This window comes from Chlorocebus sabaeus, chromosome 22 (genome assembly GCF_047675955.1).
Source record: "Chlorocebus sabaeus isolate Y175 chromosome 22, mChlSab1.0.hap1, whole genome shotgun sequence".
In the NCBI taxonomy this organism is placed as follows: Eukaryota; Metazoa; Chordata; class Mammalia; order Primates; family Cercopithecidae; genus Chlorocebus; species Chlorocebus sabaeus.
In genome coordinates, this window is record NC_132925.1 from 97,150,594 (window position 1) to 97,177,338 (window position 26,745).

The 26,745-nt window shown below is 56.0% G+C and overlaps 3 protein-coding genes across 5 annotated transcripts in view; 2 read left to right on the forward strand and 1 right to left on the reverse strand.

Annotated features, from left to right (window-relative positions):
* The window catches only part of CCDC13 (coiled-coil domain containing 13), a 67,732-nt gene extending 63,586 nt beyond the window's left edge, over positions 1–4,146 (forward strand). For both annotated transcript variants that reach the window (XM_038004093.2, XM_038004095.2), the window contains one exon: positions 414–4,146. In XM_038004093.2, the coding sequence (XP_037860021.2) occupies positions 414–573 (160 nt within the window). In that variant the 3' untranslated portion in view covers positions 574–4,146. The remainder of the gene's footprint in view (positions 1–413) is intronic.
* Positions 4,147–4,363: 217 nt separating this feature from the next.
* On the forward strand, positions 4,364–16,797 carry HHATL (hedgehog acyltransferase like). Of its 2 annotated transcripts, none has more exons than XM_073010305.1 (12): positions 4,364–6,950; positions 8,724–8,842; positions 9,460–9,527; positions 10,132–10,245; positions 10,375–10,569; positions 10,925–11,134; positions 11,597–11,768; positions 12,120–12,264; positions 12,388–12,423; positions 15,464–15,665; positions 16,064–16,205; positions 16,405–16,797. In XM_073010305.1, exons 2-12 carry the CDS (start codon positions 8,737–8,739, stop codon positions 16,527–16,529), a joined length of 1,515 nt encoding a protein of 504 aa, XP_072866406.1. In that variant the 5' UTR covers positions 4,364–6,950; positions 8,724–8,736; the 3' UTR covers positions 16,530–16,797. The 2 variants fall into 2 exon arrangements, with proteins under 2 accessions (XP_072866406.1, XP_007982001.2); XM_007983810.3 differs by having other exon boundaries at positions 4,364–6,988; positions 16,405–16,794.
* A 137-nt stretch (positions 16,798–16,934) lies between these two features.
* KLHL40 (kelch like family member 40) lies at positions 16,935–24,240 on the reverse strand. Its single transcript, XM_007983809.3, has 6 exons — positions 22,443–24,240; positions 20,913–21,073; positions 20,492–20,599; positions 20,156–20,341; positions 18,268–18,414; positions 16,935–17,393 (listed from the first exon to the last, which is right to left on the reverse strand). The coding sequence occupies exons 1-6, from the start codon at positions 23,592–23,594 to the stop codon at positions 17,282–17,284; spliced, it is 1,866 nt and encodes a 621-aa protein (XP_007982000.1). The 5' UTR covers positions 23,595–24,240; the 3' UTR covers positions 16,935–17,281.
* Positions 24,241–26,745: the final 2,505 nt, after the last annotated feature.

Here is a 26,745-nt window from a genome sequence, read left to right on the forward strand (position 1 = left end):
CATGGGTTCTAGGCCTGCAATTCAGGGACTGGCCTTCAGAGGACAGAGGGCCCAGCCCAAACTCCAATGACCCATAGTCCAATATAAATTTTATCAAGCATGGATCACTGAACCCAGTTTCTCACTAAGTTAAACCTGTTAAGATTCCATGCAGTCATGGGAAGGGAAAGACGGGAACCTCTACAAATTAGGACTCAATTTGTAAGGGGCCTTGAGGTAGCTTACACTGCAGGGAGCCAGGCCCATAGAGAGGAATCCACGGTACCCCCAAGAGTCAGTGAGAGGAGGGGATGGGTCAGAGGGAAGCCTGAACCTGAAGAGCAGCCACGTTGGCAGCCACCCAGGGCCCTCTGTCACCCACGCACACCTGCATGCAGCTCCAGCCACACTGAGTGCTGTCTCCTGTGGTCCAGGCTGGCCGTCCAGGTGGAGGAGAATGAAATGCTAAAGGCTGCCCTGGGCAGTGCCCTGCGGGGAAAGGAGGAAGACTTCCGGATGTACCATGAGATCCTGGGCCAGGTGAAAAGTGTCTTCCTGCAGGCCTTGCGGCAGCAGAAGACAGATAAGCAATAGGATGACAGCCCGGTGTTGGCCTGGCCGGGTGGGCAGCCTCAGGTCTTGAGAGGACAAGACTCTGTCTGAGAACTCCATCTGCTCCGGGAAGCCAGCCCAGGGCAGCCAGCTCAACCACTTCTACCAGAAGAGGCTCCTTAAGGATGACCAAAACCAATGTCTCAGGCCAGGAAGGCAGAAGAGAAGCCCTAGTGGGACACTGCAGGAGACCCTGAGCCGGCTGGGTTACAGCAGCAGGGAGTCCCAGTGGCCCACTGGCAGAGGCGAGAGCTCTGGGGTGGCAAGCCGGCTGTGAATAGGCAGTCCCTCGGGCAGGTGCTCATTGCCCTCGTCCTAGGTACTAGCCCTGGATGTCCCCATGGCTTCACACACAGGAGAGCCCTTTGTTACCCTAACTGGGCACATCCCCCATGCCACTCAGCCCCACCCTATCCCCTCACCCCCATCCCAGGTCCATCTATAGCCCGTCCACACCCGACACAGACTTGGGGCACTATGCTCTCAGCCAGTTTGTCAGCCCGTTCCTCAGGACACTTCCTCAGGTGCGGACCCTTGGACTTGTAATAATAATAAGTGTTTTCATAATCACTGCAGCTCCCAGTGAGTGAGCATCTACTGTGGCAACCTGACCCCATTCAGTCCTCTAATAACCCAGGGGATTGTTGTCCTATTTGACGGATGAAGAAACTGAGGTTCACAGAAAGAAGCTGAGCTAATATTTAACTGCAGTCTGCCTGACCCCAAAACCAGGGTCTTGCCATTCAGAGATCACCCAGGGTAGGCGCACCCACTCACCACTGGACAACCCCACCCCTAGGCAGCCACTCCAAGAGGCACTTTCGTTTGCTCACCAAGACTGCAGCTGATGGATGCTGGTGGCAGAGGGCCGAGGTGGGACTCGGCTGGAGCTTCGGGAAGAAGGGTTTTGAGGTAGTGGCTCCAGTCGAAGGTACGGTGCACCTCCGTCGCCATGGTGAACCAGGAGGGCTGCTGCAGAGGGACCCTAAGATCCGCAGGCCTCTACATGACTGTCACAGTGTTGCCCTTTCTCAGCTGTAACTATGCAATTATAGCTACAGGAAGGAGTGGTCCCAAGGAAGGTCACTCATAGCCATGCACCCCAACCCCAGACACCCTGGCCACACGTGCACCCACAGCCCCACACAAAGATGCAGATACACACAAATACCTCAATTCAGGAGCATGCAGCTGTTCGTGCACACAGGCACCTCCATGTGTGCACACTCATGGACACACAGGTGCAGATGAGCACACACATGTGAATGTGGTCACACATTCCCACATGTGAAGACATAGCCACTTGTGTGTTGCTTGTGCAGTGATGCACAAATGCAGGTGCACATACTGTGAAAACACCCCCTTCCCCAGGAAAAGCCACTGGGGCTCCTGGGACCATCTTCTCAGCTCCTTCCTTGGAAAAGCCACTGGGGCTCCTGGGACCCTGTCTTCTCAGTCCCTTCCTTGGGGATGGGGCTATGGAGGGACCCTAGCTGGCCCCCACTCCTCAGGGAGCCCCTGACCCTGCATGGGGTCACATGGATCTAGAGATCCCACAGCAAGTTAGAGCAAAGGCCACCAGGATGAACTGGTGATTCTGATGGGGTCCTAAGGGTCTCTGGGAAGGAAGAGTTTTTCTCTGGTTCCTTGTGAAGGAAAATGGCCAGGCAGAGAGCCAGGAGAGAGAGAGGGTCTGTGCTGGGAGGGGACAGTGTGTGACAGCGAGGGGTGGGCCAGATGCAGTCTGAACACAAACGAATCAGCACCTTCTCCTGCAGGTACTGAGGAGCTCCAGAGGGTGATCTGAGTATGTGGGGTACAGGCTCTGGCCTCAGTGCAGTTCCAGGGAGTGAGAAGCAGGCATAGGACCAGCCATCCTTCCTCAAGGTCACCTCAGGGAAGTGCAGAGATGGCATGACCCACACTCCAGCCACTTCAGGGTGGTTCTGCTGCCCTTCTCGGCTAGGCCTGAGACAGGAAGGAGCATCAGGTCATGGAGTCTGGACAGGTGGGGTTGCCTGGGGCATACTTCTCTCCCCACTTACCAGCTGTGTGGCCTTGGGCAAGTTATTTAACCTCTCTGATCCTCCACATTCTCATCTATAAAATACAGACAATAATAGAATCCTCTATGAGGGGGCTGCTACTAATATATATGTCAAAGAATAACCCAAAGACTTTTTGCTGATTATTAGCTCTCTGTTTATTTTTGTATGAGGAACCTGTATGTATAGATTGATTTCAACAAGAGTTATATGAGAGGGGAGAGAAAAACTGCAGACAGGTAGGCACGGGATATCTTGTTTGCACATTTTTGGGTGAACTGATTTGCTAGTGTCTTGCTTTGGCCAACTCTGGGTATAAAGACCAGTGTTTCAGTTTTCAGATTCCACAGGCAACCTTGACAGCATTGCTGTGGTGCCATGTGCAGGAGTCCCTGTCATGTCTTCTGGCACCTGCCACCAGGCACCTCCCCACACCCAGCGTGATGATCAGGTCTGCTCCATTCCCTCATTGGAACCCTCTGCAGGGTTCATTGAGATAAAAAGTGTCCAATGGTTACAGCAGCTGCTCGCACACAGTAAGTGCTCAATAATTATTCACTCTTAGTGTTCCCTCTATTCATTCAACCAGAAATTATTGAGCAGTTCCTCTACCCCAGGCACAGAGGTGCCGAGGTGAGGCAAACACAGTCCCTGGCCTCCAGGAACTCTCAGGTCAGCTGAGGAGAGAGACAGACTGGTCACAGGTCACCATTCCATCCAGCCAGTCTGCCGTCAGGCAGTCAGTGAGTGCCAACAGCATGCCAGCCTCTCCAGGCCCGGGAGGGACCTGCAGGTGAATCTGACTTTCTTCCTCCTTTCAGGGAGTTTCCAGTCCAATCAGAGGCGTGGGAAAAGCCATGATGGAGCTGGGTGGGGAAAGATGCAAGACCGGGCTGCAGCACCGCAGGGCTTCCCCCACCATCCCCACCCCATCCCTGTGGCAGTTCCCAAGTTCCCAGCCTCCTTGATCAGATCTGGGTGGAGAGGGGACTGTCAGGGAGTCCTGTGTCCTTCACGTCTCCCTAAGGTAAAGGAGCAAGGAGGGGCAAAGGGAAGGTGGGGAGAGCCTGGGAGAAGGATTTTCAAGGGAAGGAGGTTGTCAAAGGGGTCAAAGATAGGGACCCTGAGAAACCTAACCCAGGTGGGCCAGGTGCAGAGCCAGGCAACTGATCTGTCCAGGTGAGTACCAGTGCCACTCCTAGGTAGCACTGTCTGTCCTAGGCACCCACCCTGAGGATGACCTCCCTATCCCTCAGGCAGGTGGGCAACAGGTGTGCTGGATAAGACACTAAGGGCCCTGGCCAGAGCCACGAGGAGGCAGCTGGAGGGGAGAGTGCAGGTGCCCTGGCGGGTTGAGGGGCAGGGGCAAGTAAAGAGTTAAGCGGTGGAGTTTCCTCACGTGAGGGCTTTCCCTGCCACACACCAGGCAGGTGCTGCGGGTCTTGGTGCTCAGGTTCCAGCACTGATAGGTGAGACCTAGCTGAGCTGTGGATGTAGTTTGGCCACTGTCCCCATGGGGGCCTCTGGTGCACCACAGCTGAGCTGGGCCGGGTTGCAGCCTGGCTCAGGCTTAAACACACTACACTGTCACTGGGCCCCTCCCCTGCTCCCAGGAGCCCAGGGCAGGGTGACCTCCAGTGGGTGTGCTCCTCTGGACCCCCACATCCAGGGGCCAGAAGAAGCTTCTCCTCCCCACCCCCAGCCAGCCAACAGCCAGCCCTAAGCACAAAGAAGTCTGCCTACCCACCTTCTCCCCACAGGTGTGCCTTTACATACACTGTCTCTCTTATATCCCTGAGCCTTGCACACACACAACACACATATACACACATATGTACGATACATGTGCACACACAAGCAATACACAGGATACACATACACAGCAAACACATGCCATGAACAACCTACAACACAAAACGTACACGCAGACTCTACACACAACTAATAGAAAACACAGTTGCACATATACATGCAAACACACAGGATACTTTCCTCGCATTTTTACTTTGAGCAACAAACAACCAAAGAAAGTTTAAAAATTGAAATGGGACTCAGATTTGAGAGAATTGTTCCCACTCCCCGCCATATCTTTCCCAGTGGCCCTTGTGGCATTTGGGACGGCCCCAGGACCAAGTGCTGGTCTTAGCTGTCAGTTTCCTGTCTGTCGCGTGCGCTGGCCTCGCCAGGTGCCCTCCCCCGCCACCCGCCTCAGACACAGTGGAACTGGCCTCAGGCTGTCCAGTCACAGATCCATGGGACTTCCCTAGCCCTCCACCCCTCTTGCCATTTCCACACACCACACTCCCTGCAGACCCTGCTGGTTGTGGGTCACCCGGGGAAGGCCTCACTGCTGAGTGTGAATCTAGCCTCTCTGGGCCTCTGGGGGTCAGGGTGTCTGTGGCTCTCTAATAGCCTCTGTTTATGAGCAAGGCCCTTGTCATGGAGTGAGTCACCGGATGCCCCCTGCCACCCTGGTGAGGGCCAGGGCCAGCAGTAAGCCCATTTTACAACTGAGGATCTGAGACCCTAAGAAGTGGGGCCCACCAGCTTGGGCTCAAGTAAATTGGCTGAACCTGTGTTCTTAACTCTGGGGTCAAACCACCGTGTCTGCTCCCTTGAGCCATTTTCTTTGAGCCTCGTGAGGGCCCCGCTGTGGGTGCACGGGGTTGCCGCCCCTGCAGGGCAGTCAGTGCCAGGAGCTTACAGGGCTGGTCCAATTACTTGGCTTCCTCATGTGCCAGGTTCTTCTCCCAACTGCGGACAATGGCAACATCTTCCCTATGGGCTGTGGTGAAATTAAAAGGTTAATCCATGTACGTCCCGGCTACTATGATTAACTTACTCCTAACAACCATTGACCCCCCGCCCCCTGAGGAAGCCCTCCTTAACCCTGAAGTCTGGCTCAGGTATCCTTTCCTCCCTGATGCTGGCCTCTCTAGTGCCCATTACCCACCATAGCCCTAACCCAGCACCCACACTGTGCACTAGTCACCATTCATGCTTCTCAGGGTCGGGGACCACAGACACGGGCCTCTGCATCCTGTGTGGAGTGTGTATGTTGGGGGTCTCCTTTCTGTCCTCCAGGCCAGCGTGTCTGCATGCTCAGGAGGCAGCTCACTGCCTAAGTGCAGTCTCTCCCCTTCCTGGGCCCTAGTGGGTGGGGAGCAGCACCTCCCTCCTGCCTCCTCAATTGAGCCTGAAGCTGGGGTCACAGGATCAGTAGGGGCTCCAGGAGCTGTCCTGTGACTGATCACAGTCACAAAGCTCCTTCTACCCCCTAGAGCCTCCCCACAAGCACACACGTGAACAGGCCTCCATAGATAGCACAGACACACACAGTTCCCCAAGACTCGGCCTCATCTGAAGGGGGCACTGTCAGAGGTTCTTAATCTCAGGGGCACCTTCAGGATACCCCTTCCCTCAGGTATCCAGGGCTGAGACCTTGGATGCTCCCTTCCAGAATGAGGGCCCTGTCCTACCAGGACCCCTAGTTGGTTAGGAATACACCTGTCTTCCTGTCTGCCTCCACTCTGCCATCGAGAGGATACCAGCCATTCCAAGTACCCACAAGCCTTGCCAAGTGACCCTGCTAGCACCCTTCCAGTCGGGACCCTCCCTATGGGACAGAGCTGGCTTATGGGGACCCCTCTCAGCCACATGTCCCATGCTCCAGTCCCATCAGGCAAGTCAGCCCTCCCTGATGCACTGATGCATGACCAACCAGGACTCATGGCATAATGAAAAGGACCAGGTCAGGGGGTGAGATGAGTCTGCCCTGGGATAGCCCTTAGGAGGTCATATGTAAAGGTAGGAGCTGGAGTCCCTGGAGTCCAAGTGTGAAAGTGTGTGCATGTTGTGAATGTGTGTGGCTGTGGTGGGGGCAGGGCTTACAAGCCTGGAGAGGCTGATGGGGCCACCAGGAGACTTCCTGGAAGAGGGAAGTCCTGGGTAGCAGTGAGAGAGAGAGGCACAGGCTCTCTAGGAGCCAGGGGAGGCAGGCTGAAGAGAGGCCCAGGTGTCCCTGTCTGAGCCTATGCTACTGGACACCCTCCCCCCCAGCACCCGCCCCCCTTCAAGGATCCTCCCTGCGGCTCCCTGTGGCCAGCAGCTCTGCAGCACTCGGCTCTGCTCCACTCTGCTCAGCTCCGCTCCAGGAAGGCCACCTCCTCCTCCCCCTCCTCCTCCCGCTGTCACCACTCACCGCTCATAACCTCGAGGGGGTGGGGACCCCAGGGCTGGACACACCCCACCGTAGCCCCAGAGCTCAGCCGGTCGGACGGACGGACAGTTGGACGCAGGACCCCAGAGCCTGAGGTGGGCAGTGTGCCAGGGTCCCTTGCGGCCTCCTCAAGGTCAGTGCCAGCTGGGGATGCAGCTACTCTGGGGCTCTTGAGACTTGTGGGGCACACCCCAGGCCCTCATCCCAAATCACGGGCCACAAAAGGGGCTTTACCCCAGGGGCATCTGGGGCAGGCAGGACCAGGGGAAAAGGGATGCCCCTGTGTCCACAGGCCAGCCCTGGTCTGGGGGTCTATCAGGAGAGGCCCCAGGCTGGGGGCCAGCTCCTTGCAGAGGCCTCTCTGGGGACACCCCGCACCGGCCATGGGGAGCTAAAATTGGAAAGTGGCGAGTGGGAGGCAGCTGACAAAGCTATTTCGCGGGCTCTTCACCGTGCTCCGGTTTCAAGCTCCTGCTCCATTAACCTGATCCCCAGGGCCTCTCCACCCCCACCCAGCTGATGAGGAGGTGCCTCCACCCTCAGGCCGGCAGCACAGCCATCAGGCTGGCAGCCTCTGCTGTGGGGAGAGGCAGTGGTGGTCTTCTCTTACCCCAGATTCCAGAGGGTGTCACTGAGAAACCCGATCCTGAGGGGAGGCAGGCAGAAGTCTGTCCCAGGTCTGCTGTGTGACCTTGAGAGGTCCCTGCCCCTATCTGGCCCATGACCCCTCCATCTGTACGAGGAGACAGCGGGCAGGGGTGGGGGGGTGGCAGGGGAGATGGCTGCAGGGCTGGGGAGGAAGATTTGGGGGAGGATCAAGGGTGGGCAAAAGGGCCACATCAGCCACCTCTTTGCCCTATCAGCCCAAGGGGTGCCTGGACATGTTCCTCCCTTTAATTTGGGCCCTATGTCTGTACCCATGGGGTCCTTGGGAAGCCCCTGGGCCAGGCTGAAGCAGGGTAGGAAGGGCAAAGGTGCTAACTGAGCTGCAGGACGGCCCAGCAGTTCTCCAGGGGACAAGCTAGGCCCCTGCTGGAGGAAGTGGTGAGACTCATCCAGGGCCTGATTCTGGTCAGCACCTTGGACAGCAGCCAGTGCCCTCCCTGGCCCCGCCTGGCCCCACCTGGCCCCACATCCGCTACTCCAGGGCACCTCCTCAAATAGCACAGCCTCCAGCCGGTGCCCAGGGCCTGAATACACAGAGCACTGAGAGAGTGGGGCAGTGTGGTTACGGACACAGGCAGGGACTCGGATGTGGCAGGCTGGAGCTCAGGGACTTGTTGGGGGAATGGAGGTCAGTGACAGGCTGGAGGCTTAATTCGAGGGATGGAGGCTTGGCTCTGGGGGCAGCACCTGGGGTGGTCATGGGATCTCAGGGAGGGGAGTGGGAGTCAGAGAAAGGGTCTTAGAGAGGCTGGGGTTTTGTGAGGAGCTGAGGGAGACTCGCTGATCGGGGTGGGGACCCTGCAGGGAGAAACCTGACTGTAGTGATAAAGGTGGGGTTTCTCCGAATGAAGGTCATGGGGGCCTTGGCAGGAGCGGTTTTAGCAGAGGGTGGGGCCGGTGTGTCTGGAAGGTATGAAGATGTAAATGAAGGTGAGGGAGGCAGGCTGCGAGTGAGGGCTCTGACAGCAAGAGCCTTGATGAGTGGGTGGGGACAAGAGCAGCAGCTGGGATGGGGCACTGGTGTTCGGTGGCCTGTGAGCAGTGGGGGGCACAGGGGTGGGCAGAGTGATGGTACAAGGTCCCCAAGGGGCTGGTGGGACAATCTCTCTTCAGAGTGGGGTCCCCACTGGGGTGGCAGGACCATGAGGTGGGGCTAAGCTGGGCTGGAGACTGTAATTCCCTCACCCAACCTGTCTCCCCAGCCCCGTCCAGGCTATGGGCATCAAGACAGCATTGCCGACGGCTGAGCTGGGCCTCTACTCTCTGGTGCTGAGTGGGGCCCTGGCCTATGCTGGCCGGGGCCTCCTTGAGGCTTCACAAGGTAATGGCTGTGCCTGGGGGCAAGTGGACAGGACCCTTCTTCCCCTGGGGGCTTCAGGGTTCCAACCAGCAAAGCCAGAAACTTCCAGACCCAGGGTATTCCTTCTAGAATGCGGCTGGATCTCCCTTTTCAGCCTGGGGCTCCCATCTCAGATAGGCACGGGAGGCTGGTGGAGCCAGGTTCAGTCACAGGAACACAGAGATGCAGAGACATTGACAGAGAAATGGACACAGAGTCACACATATAGACACACACACACACCGCACACACACAGGCCCGGACCCAGGCACACACACACAGGCCCGGACCCAGGCACACACACACAGACCTAGACCCAGACACACACACACACCCCGACACACACACACACACACACACACACAGACCTGGACTCAGACACACACAAACACACACACAGACACACAAACACACAGACATATACACCCCACCCCACACACACACAGGCAGAGGCCTGGACCCAGATACACAGCAAGACCCAGACCTGCGCCCTGCTCCTGACGCCCTCGCTCCCCAGGATGGGGGCAGCCTTGTCCACGGGGGAAGGAGGGGCAGGGGATGTGAAGGCCCCTCTCCCTGAGGCCACACTCTGTTCTCAGATGGGACCCACAGGAAGGCCTTCCGGGAGTCTGTGCGACCTGGCTGGGAGTACATTGGCCGGAAGATGGTAGGTCCCCCACACCCGAGGGTCCCTCCCATCCCGAACCCTTCTCCCCTCTCCGCTGTTCCAGATGTTGTCAAGTAACAGAGAGCTTCTCACAGCTCGGGAGCCTCTGGCTTGAGCTTCAGTGCCTTCAGCTTCTCCACTGGCTCCTCCTGTATCCTTCCGGGACATCAAGTTTGCCCGGGTCCTGCTTACTTGGGAAATGGGTCACATTAGCAGAGTGTGCTTCAGCGGAGCCTCCAGCACCTCCCTTCCCAGCAACAAAGCAGTAAAGGGGGAATGGCAGGCAACGTGCGGAGGAGAGGGCGAGCTTTGAGGGACCCAGCAGCCCCTATGGTGCCCTTCACTCCTCTCTACCCTCCTGCCTGAGTACTTCCTTCAGAGAGGAGTGTGGAGACCTGCAGGCACTTGTGTTTGTGTAAAGAGGACACATTGGGTTTGGCTAGTGGTAAAAAATAATAATTATTAAATTTAAAAATGATAATAATAAAAGAAGAACATGAAGGCTGGGAAGGTGCTGGGGCTCTGACCAGTCTAGGTTCCAGCTCGTCCTGCCCCCTCTCCCACCCTTACCTGCCCCACCTCCTCCTGCTCCGGACTGCCCCAGGATGTGGCTGACTTCGAGTGGGTGATGTGGTTCACCTCCTTTCGCAACGTCATCATTTTCGCCCTCTCCGGACATGTGCTGTTTGCTAAACTCTGCACGATGGTTGCCCCACAGGTGAGCTGGACCTGGGCCACCCAGCCTCCCCCTGCCAGCTCCTCTTTCACCACAAGGGTTGTGGGAACCCCCTCCTGGGGTCACACCCCCATTTGTATGGCAAAACTGAAGCCTTCTCCCTGTCCACAGCTCCGCTCCTGGATGTATGCTGTGTACGGGGCCCTGGCTGTGATGGGCACGATGGGCCCTTGGTACCTCCTGCTGCTGCTTGGTCACTGTGTGGGGCTCTATGTGGCCTCACTCTTGGGCCAGCCCTGGCTCTGTCTTGGCCTTGGCTTGGCCAGCCTGGCCTCCTTCAAGATGGACCCCCTAATCTCTTGGCAGGTGTGAACTGGTGCAAGGGTAGAGGGTGTAGAGATAAGATCCCAAACTTCTCACTTCATCCAAAGTCCTTGCACCCCAAGTATCCCCAAGTATTCCCTTCACATTTCCACCTGTCTTCAAGCCTTTGAGTATGCCCTGGCCACACGGTCACCACCTGCATCACAGGAGGAACTGCCAGCTCATCCCCTGCTCCTCGCATTGCTGGGACAGAGCAGTGGCCAAAGTTAACTGCTCTGGAAGAGAGGAAGAGACAGGACCAGGCTGGGCCCCTATAGGAAGCTAGGGAGTGGGGAGTAGGTTTTCCAGAGACAGGAGGCACCCTAGTGAGCTGGTGGCCTGTTCTTTCCCCTTCCAGAGCGGATTTGTAACAGGCACTTTTGATCTTCAAGAGGTGCTGTTTCATGGGGGCAGCAGCTTCACAGTGCTGCGCTGCACCAGCTTTGCACTGGAGAGCTGTGCCCACCCTGACCGCCACTACTCCCTAGCTGACCTGCTCAAGTACAACTTCTATCTGCCCTTCTTCTTCTTCGGGCCCATCATGACCTTTGATCGCTTTCATGCCCAGGTGAGGGGACACCCTGTGGGCTTCTAGAACAGGGCTGAATCTCTCTTTTCAGATTGGGGTTTCCATCTCAGATAGAATTCCCGAAGCAGGCTGTATCCCCATCCTCAGGCATGATTCCAGGATGAAGCCATGTCTCCCCTTCCTCCTCAGACCCCAGGATGGGGCCACCTTTCCCCTCCAGCAGGGACCCCAGGGTGGAGATATGTCTCTTTTCTTAGACAGGACTCCCAGGCCATGAATATTCTCCTCCCTCACAAATGTGGCTCCCAGGACAGAACTGGGTCTCCTGTGGCTGGCTGTGAATCCTCCTCAGACTCCAGGGTGACCTGTGTCTCCACCCTTAGGCAGGACTCCTGGATAAAGCCATGTCTCCTCCTGCCCCAAGTAGTTGGTGAACCCCCCTCAGACAGGGCTCCCTGGGCAGGGCTTGCCTCTTCCCTCAGACCCTTCGCATCCCCTCAGGTGAGCCAGGTGGAGCCAGTGAGACGCGAGGGTGAGCTGTGGCACATCCGAGCCCAGGCAGGCCTGAGCGTGGTGGCCATCATGGCCGTCGATATCTTCTTTCACTTCTTCTACATCCTCACCATCCCCAGTGACCTCAAGTTCGCCAACCGCCTCCCAGACAGTGCCCTCGGTGGGTCCTCAGAAGAGAGATGGGGGCAGAGCTGCCACCCCAGGAAAACAGACCCTCTGCACCCCCACGGTGCCACAGTCAGGGAAGCTGAGGCCCACAGGGCACAGCACCTAAGGGCATGGGAGCAGGGGCTTATTCTTTCTATTGCATGGGTCTTGGCATTAGCTTCATCCTGTAGGGCCAGAGCAGCATCCCACAGAGCCCACCAGGCATGGCTGATTTCCACAATATGGGGGTTCTCCGTGGGGCAGGCAGAGCCTGGTGTATCCGCAAGGAAATGGTGGGACAGGGTCTCCATGGGGGCAGGCCCCAGGCGATGAACCCCAGGCAGTGATGGTGCCCTGTCCCCAGCTGGCCTAGCCTATTCAAACCTGGTGTATGACTGGGTGAAGGCGGCCGTCCTCTTTGGCGTTGTCAACACTGTGGCGTGCCTCGACCACCTGGACCCACCTCAGCCTCCCAAGTGCATCACCGCGCTCTACGTCTTCGCAGAAACGTGAGTGCCGGGCCAGGGCAGGGGAGGTTCACCCCCTCAAACCACATCTTCCCCTAGCCTCTTCCCCCATGCCGGGGGAGGCTGCACCTGATGGGCACATGGCTCTCTGCTTTTCTTTTACAGGCACTTTGACCGTGGCATCAATGACTGGCTTTGCAAGTGAGTAGGGGTGGGGTGGGGGTGATCACAGCCATCCTGCCAGGTGTCTGAGCAGGGCAGTGCCAAGATGGGTCCACATTTTAAAAGATCACCCTGGGCCAGGGGAAGCAAAGAGGGCAGTGAGGAGGTCTTGGCAGAGGTCTAGGTGAAAGATATAGAAGTTAGGACTTGAGTGAGGGCCCCAGAAGTGCAGAGAGGTGGTGGGAGGAGGGTCACACAGACAGCAGCCTGGATAGGATGTGGCCATGAAATGTGGGTGTCGGGAAGGAGAGGGAGATGACACTGAAATTCCTATCTGCAGCCTGGGAAGATGGAGGGTAGTTTCCAGAGAGGGCTTCAATTTAAGAAATGTCTAGTTGCAATCTAGGAGATATCCCTGTGGAGGTTCAGGGAGGTGGTTGGGTCTGAGGGTCTGGGGTTCTGAGAGTCTGGAGGACTGATGGAACTCAGAGCGTCCTGAGTATAGGCAGGTGGCTTTTAGGCTTTGGGAGTGGGTAAGTCCTCAGGAGAGGGAGTGGCATGAGAAGAGGAGAGATGGGGATGGCTGAGATTTGGCTTGCAAGAGCTCTGCTTGGAAGGAAAAGGAAGAGCCAGTGGAAAGGACTGGAAAGAATGGTTGGAGGGGCAGGAGAAGAATCAGAGTCATGGGCCACTCTGAAAGCCAAGGGAAGACCATCCAGGCATGGTGGGGGCAGCTGGGTCAGATGCCACTGAGCCTCAAAGACGCTGGAGACCAAAGATTAGTGCTGGTGACATGGAGGTTTTCAGCCTTTCACTGGCAAGGCAGGGGCAGGTAAGGAGGGAAAGTCAACTGAGGAGTAGAGGAGTGTGTAATGACTCCTGGAAAAGCCTGGGACTGCAGGGGGAAGACAGGGGTGGCTGAGGGAGACGAAGGATGTGTTAAAGATAGGAGAGAATGGGACATACTAAGAAGAATTATTCAACAAAGAAGCTGGTGATGCAGGATATAGGGGTGATTGATTTAATCACCTCAGGAATGAGGTCCCTGAGGAGGAAGAAGGTGATGGTGTCTAGTTCCAGGCAGAGGCCTGGCTTCAGTGGGAGGAGGAGGAAGAGAAGCCAGTGTAGATGCAGACGAAGGCAGGTTAGTGTAGACACGTAAGGGATTCCACCTGAAGGCTTCAGCCTTCTCCAGGAAGCAGGAGGCACGGCCATCATCTGAGAAAGCCAGGACTGGGGACATGGAGACAGGCAACATATATGCCTACCCCCGCAACCCACCCTGGATCCCCCCACTCATACTATCTCTCCACTCGTACTTGTGGGGAGATAAGGACACAGTGGCCCTTGCAGAGCATGGGAGAAGCAGCTAACCAGAGAAACCTTGGCACTGAGCACCCAGGTTGTATTGGAGGTGGCGGGCTTATGAACTCCAGCATGTGAAGATGTGAGATTTCCCCCATGGGGCTTAGCTGCCTGGATGTAGCTGAGGAGAAAGTAGGTGATTGGGCTCTCACAGATGGGTGAGAAGGAAGAAGTCAGGAATAAGGGTTTTTAGATTATTTATAGTGGTGACTCATTGGATATAAGCCTGCTAAGGACGGTGGTGAAGATGGGAGGGTCACAAGATCAATGGGATTGAAGAACGGAAGCTGGGGGGCCAGGAGGTCAAGAGGGGCTGGGCAAAGAGTGGGAATTAGAAAGGAGTGAACTTTCAAGTGGTGACAAAGTTGGGGCATGGCCATGGGTGTGGGTGGCTGAGGTGGAGTGGAGAAAAAAGCCATTGGAAATGAGGAGGTCGAGGAATGGAAAGGCTGGTTATTCATGGGTCTTCCACTGAATTTATTTAACAAATATTTACTGAGCACCTGCTGCATGCCAGGCCTGTTCTAGGCACTGGGGATACAGCAGTGAACATGGCAAAGACCCTGACCTCATGGAGCTTACAGTCTAGTGGGGTGAAACAGACCATAAACAGGTAAACAAACATAACTAAGATAATTTTGGAGAGTGGTAAGTGTTATGAAGAAAATAAAATGTGCAATGAGATAGAAGTCGGCAACACGGTAGAGGCTTCTTTAGTTGGGGTCTGGGTGGGCTTCTCTGAGGAGATGATATTTGAATTGAGATTTGAGTGATAAGGAGATGTGGAGCAGAGAATACCAGGTAAAAGGTACAACAAGGGCAAAGGCCTTGAGACACAAACCAACTGTGTGGGTATGAAGGTCAGAAAGGCCAATGAGGCCAGCATAGTGAACAGGGGGAGCATGGTGACTGATGAGATCAGGGAGGGAACAGAAACCAGACCACTTGGGATCTTCTAGCCAGAGTAAAGAGGCTGAGTTTATTCCAGTTGTAATGGGGAGCTATTCAGAGGGGTTAATCATGGAAGTGATGTGACCTGAGCTACACTCTCAAAAGATACCTCTGGCTGCTGTGTGTAGAATGAACTGTGGGGGCAAAAGCAGAAACGAGAAGACCACTTAAGAGGCTCTTGCAATAATTTATGTGAAAAGAGAGATCATCTTGACTAGGGTGGTGGTTGTAGAGGAGGTGAGCAGTGGTCAGGACTGAGAGGAGTCAACAGAATTTGCTGGCTTGCTTGGATGTTGGTGATGAGGAAAATTGAGAATCCAAGAAGGCACCAAGGCTTATACCCTGAGCAACTGAATGGATGGTGGTGCCATTCACTGAGATAAGGACGGAGGAGGGTTTGAGCAGGGAGAGGGGAATCTGTCAATCAAGTGACATGGCTAGTAGCAATTGGATATACAAATCAGGAGAGACTGGCCTAAAGACACAGATTTAGGGGTCATCGGCATAGAGACACTACTTGGAATCTTGGGTCTGGAAGAGATCATTTGGGGAGTAAATGAACAGAGCTAGAGAAGCTATAATGTCCCAGGCTGAGCCTCCCACAATTTGAAGTTGGTTGGAGGAGGAGCCACTACCTGAGGTCAGGAATGTTGAATGCACCCAGGGTGACAGTGTTAAGGAGGTCGCCTGTTGTGTGTCCTCTCCCATCTCATCCCTGCCCTTTCCCATACTCCCAGTGGCCCTTCTCCCATTTTTCCTGCAGATATGTGTATGATCACATTGGTGGGGCGCATTCCGCTGTGATCCCAGAGCTGGCGGCCACAGTGGCCACATTTGCCATCACCACTCTGTGGCTTGGGCCTTGTGACATTGTCTACCTGTGGTCATTCCTTAACTGCTTTGGCCTCAACTTTGAGCTTTGGGTGCAAAAACTGGCAGAGTGGGGGCCCCTAGCACGAATTGAGGTGAGCAGGGAAGACCTGGGGCTGGAACTGTCTGGGTTATGGAGGGCAGGGGGGCACTTCTGCTTTCTGGAGTTGTCCAACCACCTGGCCCCCAAACCAGAACTTTCTCACCACCACCCTCCTGGTTGTCAGGGCAATGGCTCACTCTGTGGGAATCTGCCCATCCCTCCCTTCTATGGGGAATGGAGCACCTGGGCCTTGCCATGTTGGTCAGGCCTTGCCCTCTCTCTGGAACTGTTTCCCCATGTTTAACAAGGAGGGAGAACTGACCTGGGGCTCCCCAAGACCCAGACATAGCCCTAAGACCTGACTGGCCATGTGGGTAAGGATGCTGACCCACCACGTCCTCTTTCCTTTGGCCTCTTGTCCCGCTGCCCATGCTTTCCTGGACGGAATAGGCCTCTCTGTCAGTGCAGATGTCCCGCAGGGTCCGGGCCCTGTTTGGAGCCATGAACTTCTGGGCCATCATCATGTACAACCTTGTGAGTCTGAACAGCCTCGAGTTCACACAGCTGGTTGCCCGACGCCTGCTACTCACAGGTAAGGAACAGGGGTGTGGGGATACAGAAGGTGCCAGGCATCAGCCTCAAGGACTGTGACCTTCCAAAATGCCTCCTACCCTCTCATCATCCCGGGACTCAGCAGGGAGGGCCCATCAATTGGGGAGAGGGGTGGGAAGAGAAAACTCGCCGAGGATGCGGTGCTGCTCCCAAGCATCTATGACTCCCTCCCCACACAGGATTCCCCCAGACCACGCTGGTCATCCTGTTTGTCACCTACTGTGGTGTCCAGCTAGTAAAGGAGCGTGAGCGAAACTTGGCACTGGAGGAGGAGCAGAAGCAGGACAAAGAGAAGCCGGAGTAGGAGGGAGCGGATAGAGGGACGGGCTCTGCTCAGCTATTCTTGGGCCAGATGGGGCCTGACTGATAGAATAAAAGACGTTTCTACAACAGCTTGGCTGCTCCCTGCCCCTTCTTCCCACAGTCCCCTGGCTCCATGTCCATGGTGGCTGAAGAGCTGGAGGCTCTAGGCCTCAGGCAGCGGACAGTTCCCACCCATAGGGAGGAGGGGACACCAGATGGAGGGCAGAGCCCATTGACCTTGGCAGCCCAACAGCGGAACATTGAAGCCCCAAGTCTTCGAAACACCTGCTCACTGACTTGTGGAGTACTGATGCAGACCCTGAGCTGCTTGCTCAGAAGGCGCTTTATTCTTCCTAAAGAAGGAGACATGTCTGCACTGTATACTGCACTTGATGCGGATGTTCCCATCTGACAGACGGGAAGACTGAGTCCTGTGGGGAACTTTGCCAGCACACTCAGCCAAGCTGGGGCAGGGCCAGGACACGGCCTGGGATACCACCCTGTGGTTCTGGTTCATGGATCAAGACAACCTAGGGAGATATGGCAACACTGGAGAAGCCTCTAGTTTCTCATCCTTGCCCAAAAGTCCAGGACTAAGCAGCACTTTCCTTTCCTTGGCTGACACAGCCCCTGGGGCACCATAACTGGATCCAGGTAGGCTCTGGCCTAGCCTCTACCATGAAGCCCCCACAAGGCCAGGCCAATGAGTGTCACAGGATGGGAGGGGTACTTAGTTCAGTCTCCCTGAGCTGATCACATCTTGGTCAGGCGCAGCACATTGAGCCGCACTGGTAGGAAGGTGGCACCTGCCGCGTAGGCGATCTCCCGCAGGACACCCTCCCACTTCTTCTCCTCTTCGTTATACCTGGGGGTAAGAGAGAGTGGGGACAAGGACGGGGAGCTCAGTCAGCTGAGTCCAGAGTGGAACAGAGCAGAGATGGGTGGCTGAGCACGCTCGGCCCATCTCTAGGGAGATCTGCTCCTGAAAATCCCCAGGCTCTGGGAAAGGAGACCTCCACAAGACCCAACTCAAGGAACACCCACCCCACACTCCAGGAAGGGTCTTCCTCCCCAGGAAAGATCACTTCTCAAGGGGCGGTTCCATGTTCCTCAAAGTTCCCCTCCAAGAAAGTCTACACTCCCCACACCACCCCATCAATGTTCTCTCCTTGAGAACTTTCATGCTGTATTTCTACTAAGTCTCAAGTCCCACCCTCCGGCAGCACTGCTCCCCAGGGGCTGCCTGCAGCAGTGGGGATGGCTGCAGATTCAGGAAGGAGATGCCCCAGAGGCTAAAGCTTCCTTCCCCCACCCCCACAAAGGACCAGCCAGAGAGAGCAATGGTTCTGAAAGGCCAGGGCTCTAGCTGCTTCCCAGTCCTAGTGGCAGCCCTCCTTCCACACCAAGCACCTGGAAGGCAGGAGAGAGGAAATCCGGCTGCTACTTGGGCCCTGTTTCTGTGAGTCTGTGACCTAAGCGTGGGTCTGCTCCTGTCTGCAGCATTGTTGCTGCTCCACAGTGGGGCATGGTGCCATCTGTGCAAGCCCAGACTTTCCCAACAAACTGGCGAGAAACAGCCAAGCAGGGTATATGGGCTGTTCCTCCCTACAGGACTCCCTAGAAGAGGGATATGCTTTGCCCCCAGAGGAGCTTGCCCAGTGCCTTGGTACACCATCATGGTGCTATGGAGTGTCAGCCTTGCTCATGATGCCCCCTAGCCTCCCTGGGGCCGGACTCACCTCCAGATGTCATTGAGCTCTGTGGGAACCAGCTCTCCAGACTCAGTCTCCAGTGTGGCAAAGCCACCGATGGCATAGAGGGTACCCACCAGGCTGACCAGGCTGAGTGAGCTACGCTCCTGTGGGAAGGCTTCAAAGGGTGCCCACCTGGGGTTGTGTGAGAAGGTGCATCATTGGGGTGCCTTGGCAAGCCCAGTGACTGTCCCTGCCACACAGCACCCACAGCTCCAACTGCAACCCTTTGCAATCCAAGTCCCAAGCACCCATGCCCCCAACCCTGTTCCCCTTTCTGTCCCTCTGGTCTTCCCTTCCTTCCCCATTCTTTTGCTCCGCCTCTTTCCTTTCCTTGTCCTCTTGCCATTCTATCCAATCTGTCCAGCAAAGTCCACCATGGATCTCCCCACTGCCCCTCCTCCTCTCCTGAACTAACTCCACTCTCCAACTCATGACCGCAGTCCCTAGCAGGCCCCCAGCCTTGCCCTGGATGCAGTCCTCTTGCCCCTCAGCGGCAGCCCCGCCCCCCTTGCACACTTGCTCCGTCCTTCTCCCTTCACAGCCCAGTTGTTCTCAATGTATCTTCACTGCTCTGGCTCCTGCTTTTGGCCTTAGTCCCATCCTCCAAAACTGCCCTCCCTGAGGTCCCCAGCCACTGCACACGCACCGAGGTCCTACAGCACACAGTCCTGCTGACGTGACTTTCCTCACCTCCTATCTCTCTGGCCTCACCTTCGTGGCCTCCTTTTTGGATAACGCAGCTGCCCCCACCATCAGGGCTTGGACCTCAGCTCCTCCCATTTACACCCTCTCTCCTGAGGGAGCTTGGCCCCTCCATGTGCTATTGATCCCCAGATCTCTCCCTCCAGCTCAGCCCTGTCTCTCCCAGGTGGGGTCCTTTTGGACACCCCCAGGCACTTCAAGTCCACATGTCCTAACTGGACCCTCACTTTCCCTACCCAATCCCAATGATTATCCAGTAAGTGGCCTCCCACCCTCACTCAGAAGCATGTACTTCTCCCCCTCTCACCCCCACAATCAATAGCTAAGCCTTGTTTCTTCCACCTCCTAGACTCTTGCTACTCAAAATGTGGTTCACAGCCCAGCAGCATCAGCATCTCCTGGGGGTGTGTTAGAAATGCAGACTTACAGGCTCTCAGCCCTCCGCATACCGAGAATCAGAATCTGCACTTTAACATGATCCCTGGGAGATTCACATGCCCATCACAGTGTAAGAAGCCCTGGCCTGTCTTTGTCCAATGCATCCCCTCAGCCTCATCCCTGCTGTGCCCCCAGCTCCAGGACTTCATCACCCCTGACCTTCCTGTCCCCTGGGAAATCCCTAATCTGCTCTCTATATCAGCTGCCATGAAGTACTTTAGTAGAACACAGATGAGATACAGTCCCTCTCCTGCTGGTCCCCGCTCCAGCCCCAGCGCTGCCATCCCATCTCCATGACCCACCCGCCCCACCCAGCCGGAGCAACGCCTTCCCTCCTGTGGGCCTTGCGTTTTTTCTCCTAACTGCCTCCGCACCACATTTCCTTGGTCTGGGACAACCTCCTCCCACCACCTTCACCGTTTTTGCCAGCTGAGTACAACTGTCTCTCAGTTCAGTTTTCTCTTTTCTGGTGTCCCAGGCAGGGCAGCTTCTGTCTTGTTCACTGCTACATCCCTTGCACCAAGCCATTGCCTGTTATGAGTCCCTGAATAAGGAACCTGGCAACCCCTCCCCCAGCTCTCTGCTCACTGCTGATCAGGAGAGAAGGTCTGTTTCTATGCTGATGTCCCAACTCAACACTGGAGACCCAAGACAGGGACCGCGGCTCCTGCTGAGGCTGACAGAAGCCCAAAGCCACACAGTTGTCCTTGGCAGAAAAGACAAGCTTTCGTACTTGTTGTCTGTGATGCTGTACACTTCGGCAGAACTGGTCAGCCCTGTGTCGGTGACCCCAGCTGCCACAATAATGCGGCCATCATGGACAGTGGCCCCAAAGAGTGAGCGGGCGGTCTGCATGGGTGCCAGCTCCTTCCACTCGAACTTCTTGGGGTCATAGACGCACATCTTGTTCAGGCACTTCCTGTGGGGTGGAGGGTGGAAACGGTGGAGAGAAGCAAGAGCCCAGCCATGCCTCCCTACAATCGCCTGCCAGGGCAGCCAGGACAAACCCCTGACAGCCTCTGGGAGATTCTACCTATGCTCCACAGATTCACTCCAGGCCCAGTCTCACCTGTCACTGCCTTTGCCGCCAATGACGTAGACAAGGTCCATGTGAGAGAGCACTGTGTGGCCATACACCGCGTAAGGCAGCGGGTCCGATTCACCCCATTTGAATGACCTGGAAGAGATGGGAGTGGGGGTGGGGGTGGGGGTGAGCACCCACCCAGGCTCGGCTCAGTCCCTGTCTCTGCACCCATGTACCCATCCACCTAACACATATTCGAGGTGCATCAGATCCATTGCTGGAACTTCCCAGGCCTCTCAGTTCTTTGCTCCCGCCCTGCACTCCAACCTCCCTGCCCTTACCCAAGCCCACCTCTACTCTAAGCCCAAGGCTCTAGCTCCAAATCCCACCCCAGGCCCTAGACCGGCTGCGGCCTCCATGCCCCACCCACCCCCAGGGTGCTCAGCCCCACCCCAGCCACGCTTACAGCCTGTCGTAGCACATGACCGAGTCCAGGCAGCGCTCGCCGTCCTTGATCTCTCTACCACCGACCACGTAGATGGAGTTGAGAGCCTCTCCCAGGCCAAAGAGGCAGCGGGGTGAGGGCAGTGGTGGCATCCCCAGCCACTCTGAGTCCAGGTGGTCAAACTGCAGGCCAGGTGTCCAGTCAGCAACTGCCCCCTACTCCCCCAGCCCCAGCCCAGCCCCACTCAGTCCCGCTGCCCCAGATCGCAGAGGAGGTCGGGAACCCAGGTAGGGCCAATGCAGCCCGGAGGTGCCCTGAGAGACAGTGCCCCTCCTGCCATCAGGCTGAGAGCAGATGAGTGTCCCCCACGCCCAGGCAGGCTCCCGGCAACCAGCATTATAGCAGGCGGTAGGGCACCACAGCACAGAAATGATGGGGAGCTCTGCAAGGAGGTCCAGCTATGGCCTTGCTTTCCCAGGCTGAACAGCTCCCAGCTGAGGCCTGCCTGCCCCCTGCTCTCCACCCCATCCCACTGTTCAGGAAACTTCCAAATACAATCCTGCCTTTCGCCTATAAAAGCTACAGTCCATGGCCTTGTTCACCTCCACAGCCTTGTAATACAGAGATGAATACTAGGGGCTCATCTTTTTGGAAAGTTTTCTGAGGGCTGAGCACTGTGCTGATGAGCACTTTATAAGCATCATTTAACTTTCCAACGACCTTATCATGGAGGAAGAATAGTATCCCCACTTACAAACAGAGGCCCAGAGAGAATAAACAATGTGTCCACACTGCTGAACTAGTAGCTGGTGAAGCTGCCCTCATCCCCCAGTGCAACTGTAAGGCCTGTGAGCTTAACCCTGGCACCAAGTGCCTGTCACCTCTCTCGCTGGTCAGGCCTCCCTGAGCATGCTGCTCACCAGGGGAAGCCCCAGTTCTATCCCTTGCTTATCGTTCCTTGGCTGGAAACATTACCATCTTCCCCTTCACATCTCCAAATCCCACCCCACTGGCAAGGCTCAAACTTATATGGCCAGTCTCCAGGAAACTGTCTCTGCCCTTTGAGATCTCACAGTCACACCCCAACTTAGACCTGGCACTCCACTCTGCTGATCCCTTCTGGGCCTCAGTTTCCTCATCTGTACAATGGGAGGACCAGACAGGATTGTTCCTTTGTCTGGGACACTGCTGCGAGCTCCAGGCCTGGCCTTCACGAAGAGGCCCTGCCCAGGATCCTTACACAGACCTTGCTCCTCCTCACTGTGCCCCACCCCAACCTCTGTGCAGGGCCAGGGCCTCCAACATATGCCAACTTGGGGCTACCTCACCCCTGAAATTGAGATACCAGAGTTATGCTGCTTTTTGGCAGTTGCCTATTGACTGTCTTCAACCTTCAAGCAGGTGGCTATCAGTCAACTGCCCCAGTCTACATCTCACCCTAGACCCAGTGGCATTTCCTTGCGTAGACACAAGCCCCCTCCTGGGCCCCAAGACTGCCCCCAGTGCCCAGAGCCCAGCATTAGCTGGCAGCTCCCAAGGCTGGTCAGGCACCTGCAGGAAGTATGCGCTCATGGGGTCCTCTTTGTTGTCTTCGTTGTAGAAGAGGCCTCCAGCCACAAAGACCTGGTTCTCCTTGGTAACCAGGCTGACGTGGTTCTTGGGGACCTGGTTGGAGAGGGAGGCACAGTAGCACTCGTTGGCTGCTGGATCGTAGGCCACAGCGCCCTCCTCACTGATCATGAAGATGAGGTCCTGCAGGAACATGCCGAAGCGCAGGGTGTCATTGAGGATCCCAGGAAGGATACGTTCGGCCTCGTCGTCATCCTCTGCTTTGGCTTCGCCTGTGCCCTTATCAGCCTCCTTGACCCCGGCTGCGTCTTTCCCCTTCTTTTTCTTCCGCAGCGTGGTGATGCGGCCCTCGTGTGCATCCTTCACCATCTGCACCTTGCGCAGCAACTCGGGCTGGGCACGCACGAGAGGGTGGCGCTCCACGCGGCTCTCTAGAAAGGCGCGCGGCAGCAAGCGGCAGCGCACGCTCTCGAAGACGGTGGGCAGCGCGCGCTGGCGCTCAGCCTGCGCCTCAGCGTCGCCGCTGCCAGCCCACCGCATCACGGCCTCGAACACCGCCTCCTCCTTCTCCACGTTAAGGCCGTCGCTAGAGATGATGGCGATGAGCTCATCAGCCGAGAGTCCGAGGAAGTCAGCGTCGCGCGCCACCAGCGAGAAGTGAGCGCAGATGAAGTCGCGGGCAGCCACAGCTAGACGCGCGCAGTCGAGCAGGAGGCCAAGACGGAAGACGGCCAGGCAGTTGGAGAGGCACAGGCGCTTCTGCAGGAAGGACACGCAGATGGTGAAGATGGAAGGGATCTGGAAGCGGTGCGCCGCGGCGAACAAATCCTGCACGCTCGCCTCGTCCAGCGCGATCTCTGACGTGTACAGGTAGTGCAGCACCTGGGCCACCACGTCTGGGGACACCTCCTCCAGGTGCAGCTCGCCCGCGCGCTCCGGCTCGGCTAGGAAGCGCGCCCGGAAGTAGGGGCTGCAGGCGGCCAGCACCAGGCGATGGCACGGGAACTCGCGCTCGCCCGCCCGCACCACACAGTCGAGGAACTTGCCATGGTCCAGCATGTCCTTGAGACCGTCTTGCAGGAGCGTCTGCTGGTACAACCGCTGCTCCTCCGCCTGCTCCAAGCCCAGCGCCATGATGGGTGGCCTAGGGTGTGGTGGTGGTGCCAAGGGGGCTTCTCTCTGTACCCCTGCTTTCCTGCTGCGGCTTGCTTAGACTGCGCAGCTGTCTTCTAGGGGCTATATATAGAGGTGGCCGGGTCCCTGTAAGGCGAGCCGCCTGGCCTCCTGCACATGACGCACAGGGGACAGCTGGGCAGAGGCCCCCTCCCGGAGAAGCCTTGACTCAGCCCCGGGGGCTTATGGGACGGAGGTGGGGTGTCTGGGCCCTTCTGAAAGATGAGGGCCTGGCTGCCTCATTTCTAAATGGAGCACGGAGAGGCCTTGACTCTGGATTTTTTGGTCCGAAGATGCCCCTAGGAGAGTTGATGGCCTAAACTCTGACCCTCAGTCCAGAGACGGGGAAGCATTGGAGCCTCTCTTCCAGGGTCTCCCTTCCTTCATGCTTTCTGGGAACATCTGTCCTGGTGCCTCCATCTTCCTCCTTGGAATATGTCTCATTCCAGCCATCCCCGGATACAGGGTCCTTGGGTTTTCTGGTCAGAACTTGGACATGGTGTTCACTTTTTGGCAGCCCTGTTGCCCTGCCTTTATTTTAAGAGGCAAGGTCTCACTATATTGCCCAGGCTGGTCTTGAACTCCTGGGCTCAAGCCATCCTTCTGCCTCAGCCTCCCTAGTAGCTGAGATTACATACATAAGACACCCCCCCACCCCCCCGTTGCCTCACCTTTAAAATGGGAAGAGCTTTTCCTCTTTCTGCCCCTCCTCCTTGCAAGAAAGCAAGAAAGTACCTTAGGTAAACAAGGTTGCCACTTTCCTATGAGGCCTGGGACAGGACATGTTGCTCTGTTAAGCCTCAGTTTCCCTTCCTACACAATGAGGAGGTGGCAAAGTTAGATGCTAAGGGCCTCAGTTCAGCTCTGCTGGAGGTTCAGAAGCACCAAGGTATTATGTCCTGGAAGTACACTATTAGAGGGTTTTAACACTTCTAAGGTGTCAGATGTGCTAGAAAATTAATTTCTTAGGATTCTACTATTCCAGGTTTTTAAACCCCCAGGGTTTTAACATTGTAGGGGAGTGACATTCTGAATTCTAGTGTTCAAAAAGTAACACTACAGGTTTAATATTTCAGGACTTTAGCTGTCTATACTCACTATTCTTGGTGCATATTAGGCCAGACCTGAGCCTGCCTGGCCACGGGGCCCCTGCACCTTGTCTATGGTCTGAGGGACCAGGGTTGAAGCCCAGGACAGTCAGTCTTGATGCCTACCTTGTTCAGGACTCCTGACCCACCTCCCCACACCCTCCCCACCCCGCCCCACTGCCAGACACACGCGCTCGCACATACACATCAGCCTCAGTCACCAAGATTAACTTGTTCCCAAAGTGCCAGAGGCTGCAGCTGTGTGTTAAATTTAGCCCCCAGGACACTGGGATGAACTGTTACGAGGCACACCCCCATCATTCCTCTGAGTCACTTGTTTATAACGTCAGGCGGGGGAGTGGGGGAGGGGGGTGGGTATAGGAGAGATGACAGCAGGCTGGGCTAGGACTGAGTCACCTCCCTTTTGTGATCTCAGCAATATCACTCTCCGTCCTTATTTTTTAGGCAGAATTTTGCTCTTGTTGCCCAGGCTGGAGTGCAATGGTGCAATCTCAGCTCACTGCAACCTCCGCCTCCAGGGTTCAAGCGATTCTCCTGCCTGAGTCTTCCTAGTAGCTGGTATTAGAGGTGCCCACCACCACTCCCGGCTAATTTTTTATTTTTATTTCTATTTTTTTGCATTTTTTGTATAGACGGGGTTTCACCATGTTGTCCAGGCTGGTCTCGAAATTCCGACCTCAGGTGATCCTCCCGCCTCGGCCTCCCAAAGTGCTGGGATTACAGGCGTGAGCCACCGCACCCAGCCTCTGTCCCTCTTAAACGGTGCATCTGACTGTCACTTGCTCACCCCACCAGCAGGTCCCAGAGGGACACAGCACCTGGGCAAGCTCTGGAGGTGGTCCAGTCCCTCTTGATGAAAAGGCAAAGGCTCACTCAGGGAGGGCAGGTGGTGAGATTCCAGCCCAGCCCTGGACTGCAGGGCATTGCTAGCAAGCACAGCCAGTGAGGAGACCAGGCTTGAGAGGCTAGGCACCTTGGCCAAGTCACACAGCGGACATGGGCTGCACCAGAATTTGAAGCTGATCTGCCCTCCTCCAAAGACTGTGGGAACCCTTCCCTACCTTGCTGCCTCCCAAGAATTAACAAAAATGTTCATCAATTGTAGTCTCATTTTCAAAGATCAGGACAGAAGACACTGACTGAACAATTAACTTAGATTTATCAAATGACTTAATGGAATATTTTTAGACTATGATGGATTCCATAGTGCTCACTCCCTACCAGGCATTCCAGTAGAACATGTGTATGTGGCTCATTCATTCAAGAATCAACCGTACACTGCTTTAAATGCTGAAGAGTCAGCAGTGAGCAAATCAGGCAGGAATTCCTGCCTTCATGGAGCTTACATTCGGCAGGGGGTCGGGGCAAGGTTGGTAGGGGAGACAGAAATAAATAAACAGTTATACGGGGCATCAGATGATAGTCGTGGCTGTGGAGACAAGTGAAACGGAAGGCACATGGGAAGTGGCAGGAGGAGGTGATAACGATTTTAAATGGAGTAGTCAGGATGGACTCACCTAGAGGATCACATGTGAGAGGGGTCAAACTGTGGAGGATTCCCGGTAGGGGAACAGCTGGAGCAAAGGTCCTGAGGCAAGACAGTGCCTGGCACATTCCCAGAACAGCATAGAAGCCAATAGGGCTGCAGCAGTGAACAAGGAGGTGAGTAGGAGGAGGTAAGGGGAGAGGTTAGGGTAGGGGATCGTGCTGACCCCCATGGGCCAGCATCAGGACTGAGGTTTTCCTCTGAGTTGAAATGGGGAAACATTGTTTTATTTTTTATTTTTATTTTTTGAGGCAGGGTCTCACTCTGTTGCCCAGCCTGGAGTGCAGTGGTGTGATCACAACTCACTGCAGCCTCAATCTCCTGGGCTCAAATGATCCTTCTACCTCAGTCTCCTGAGTGGCTGGGACTACAGGCACCCACCACCACATCCAGCTAATTATTAAAATTTTTGTGGAGATGGGAATCTCACTATTTTGCCCAGGCTGGTCTCGAACTC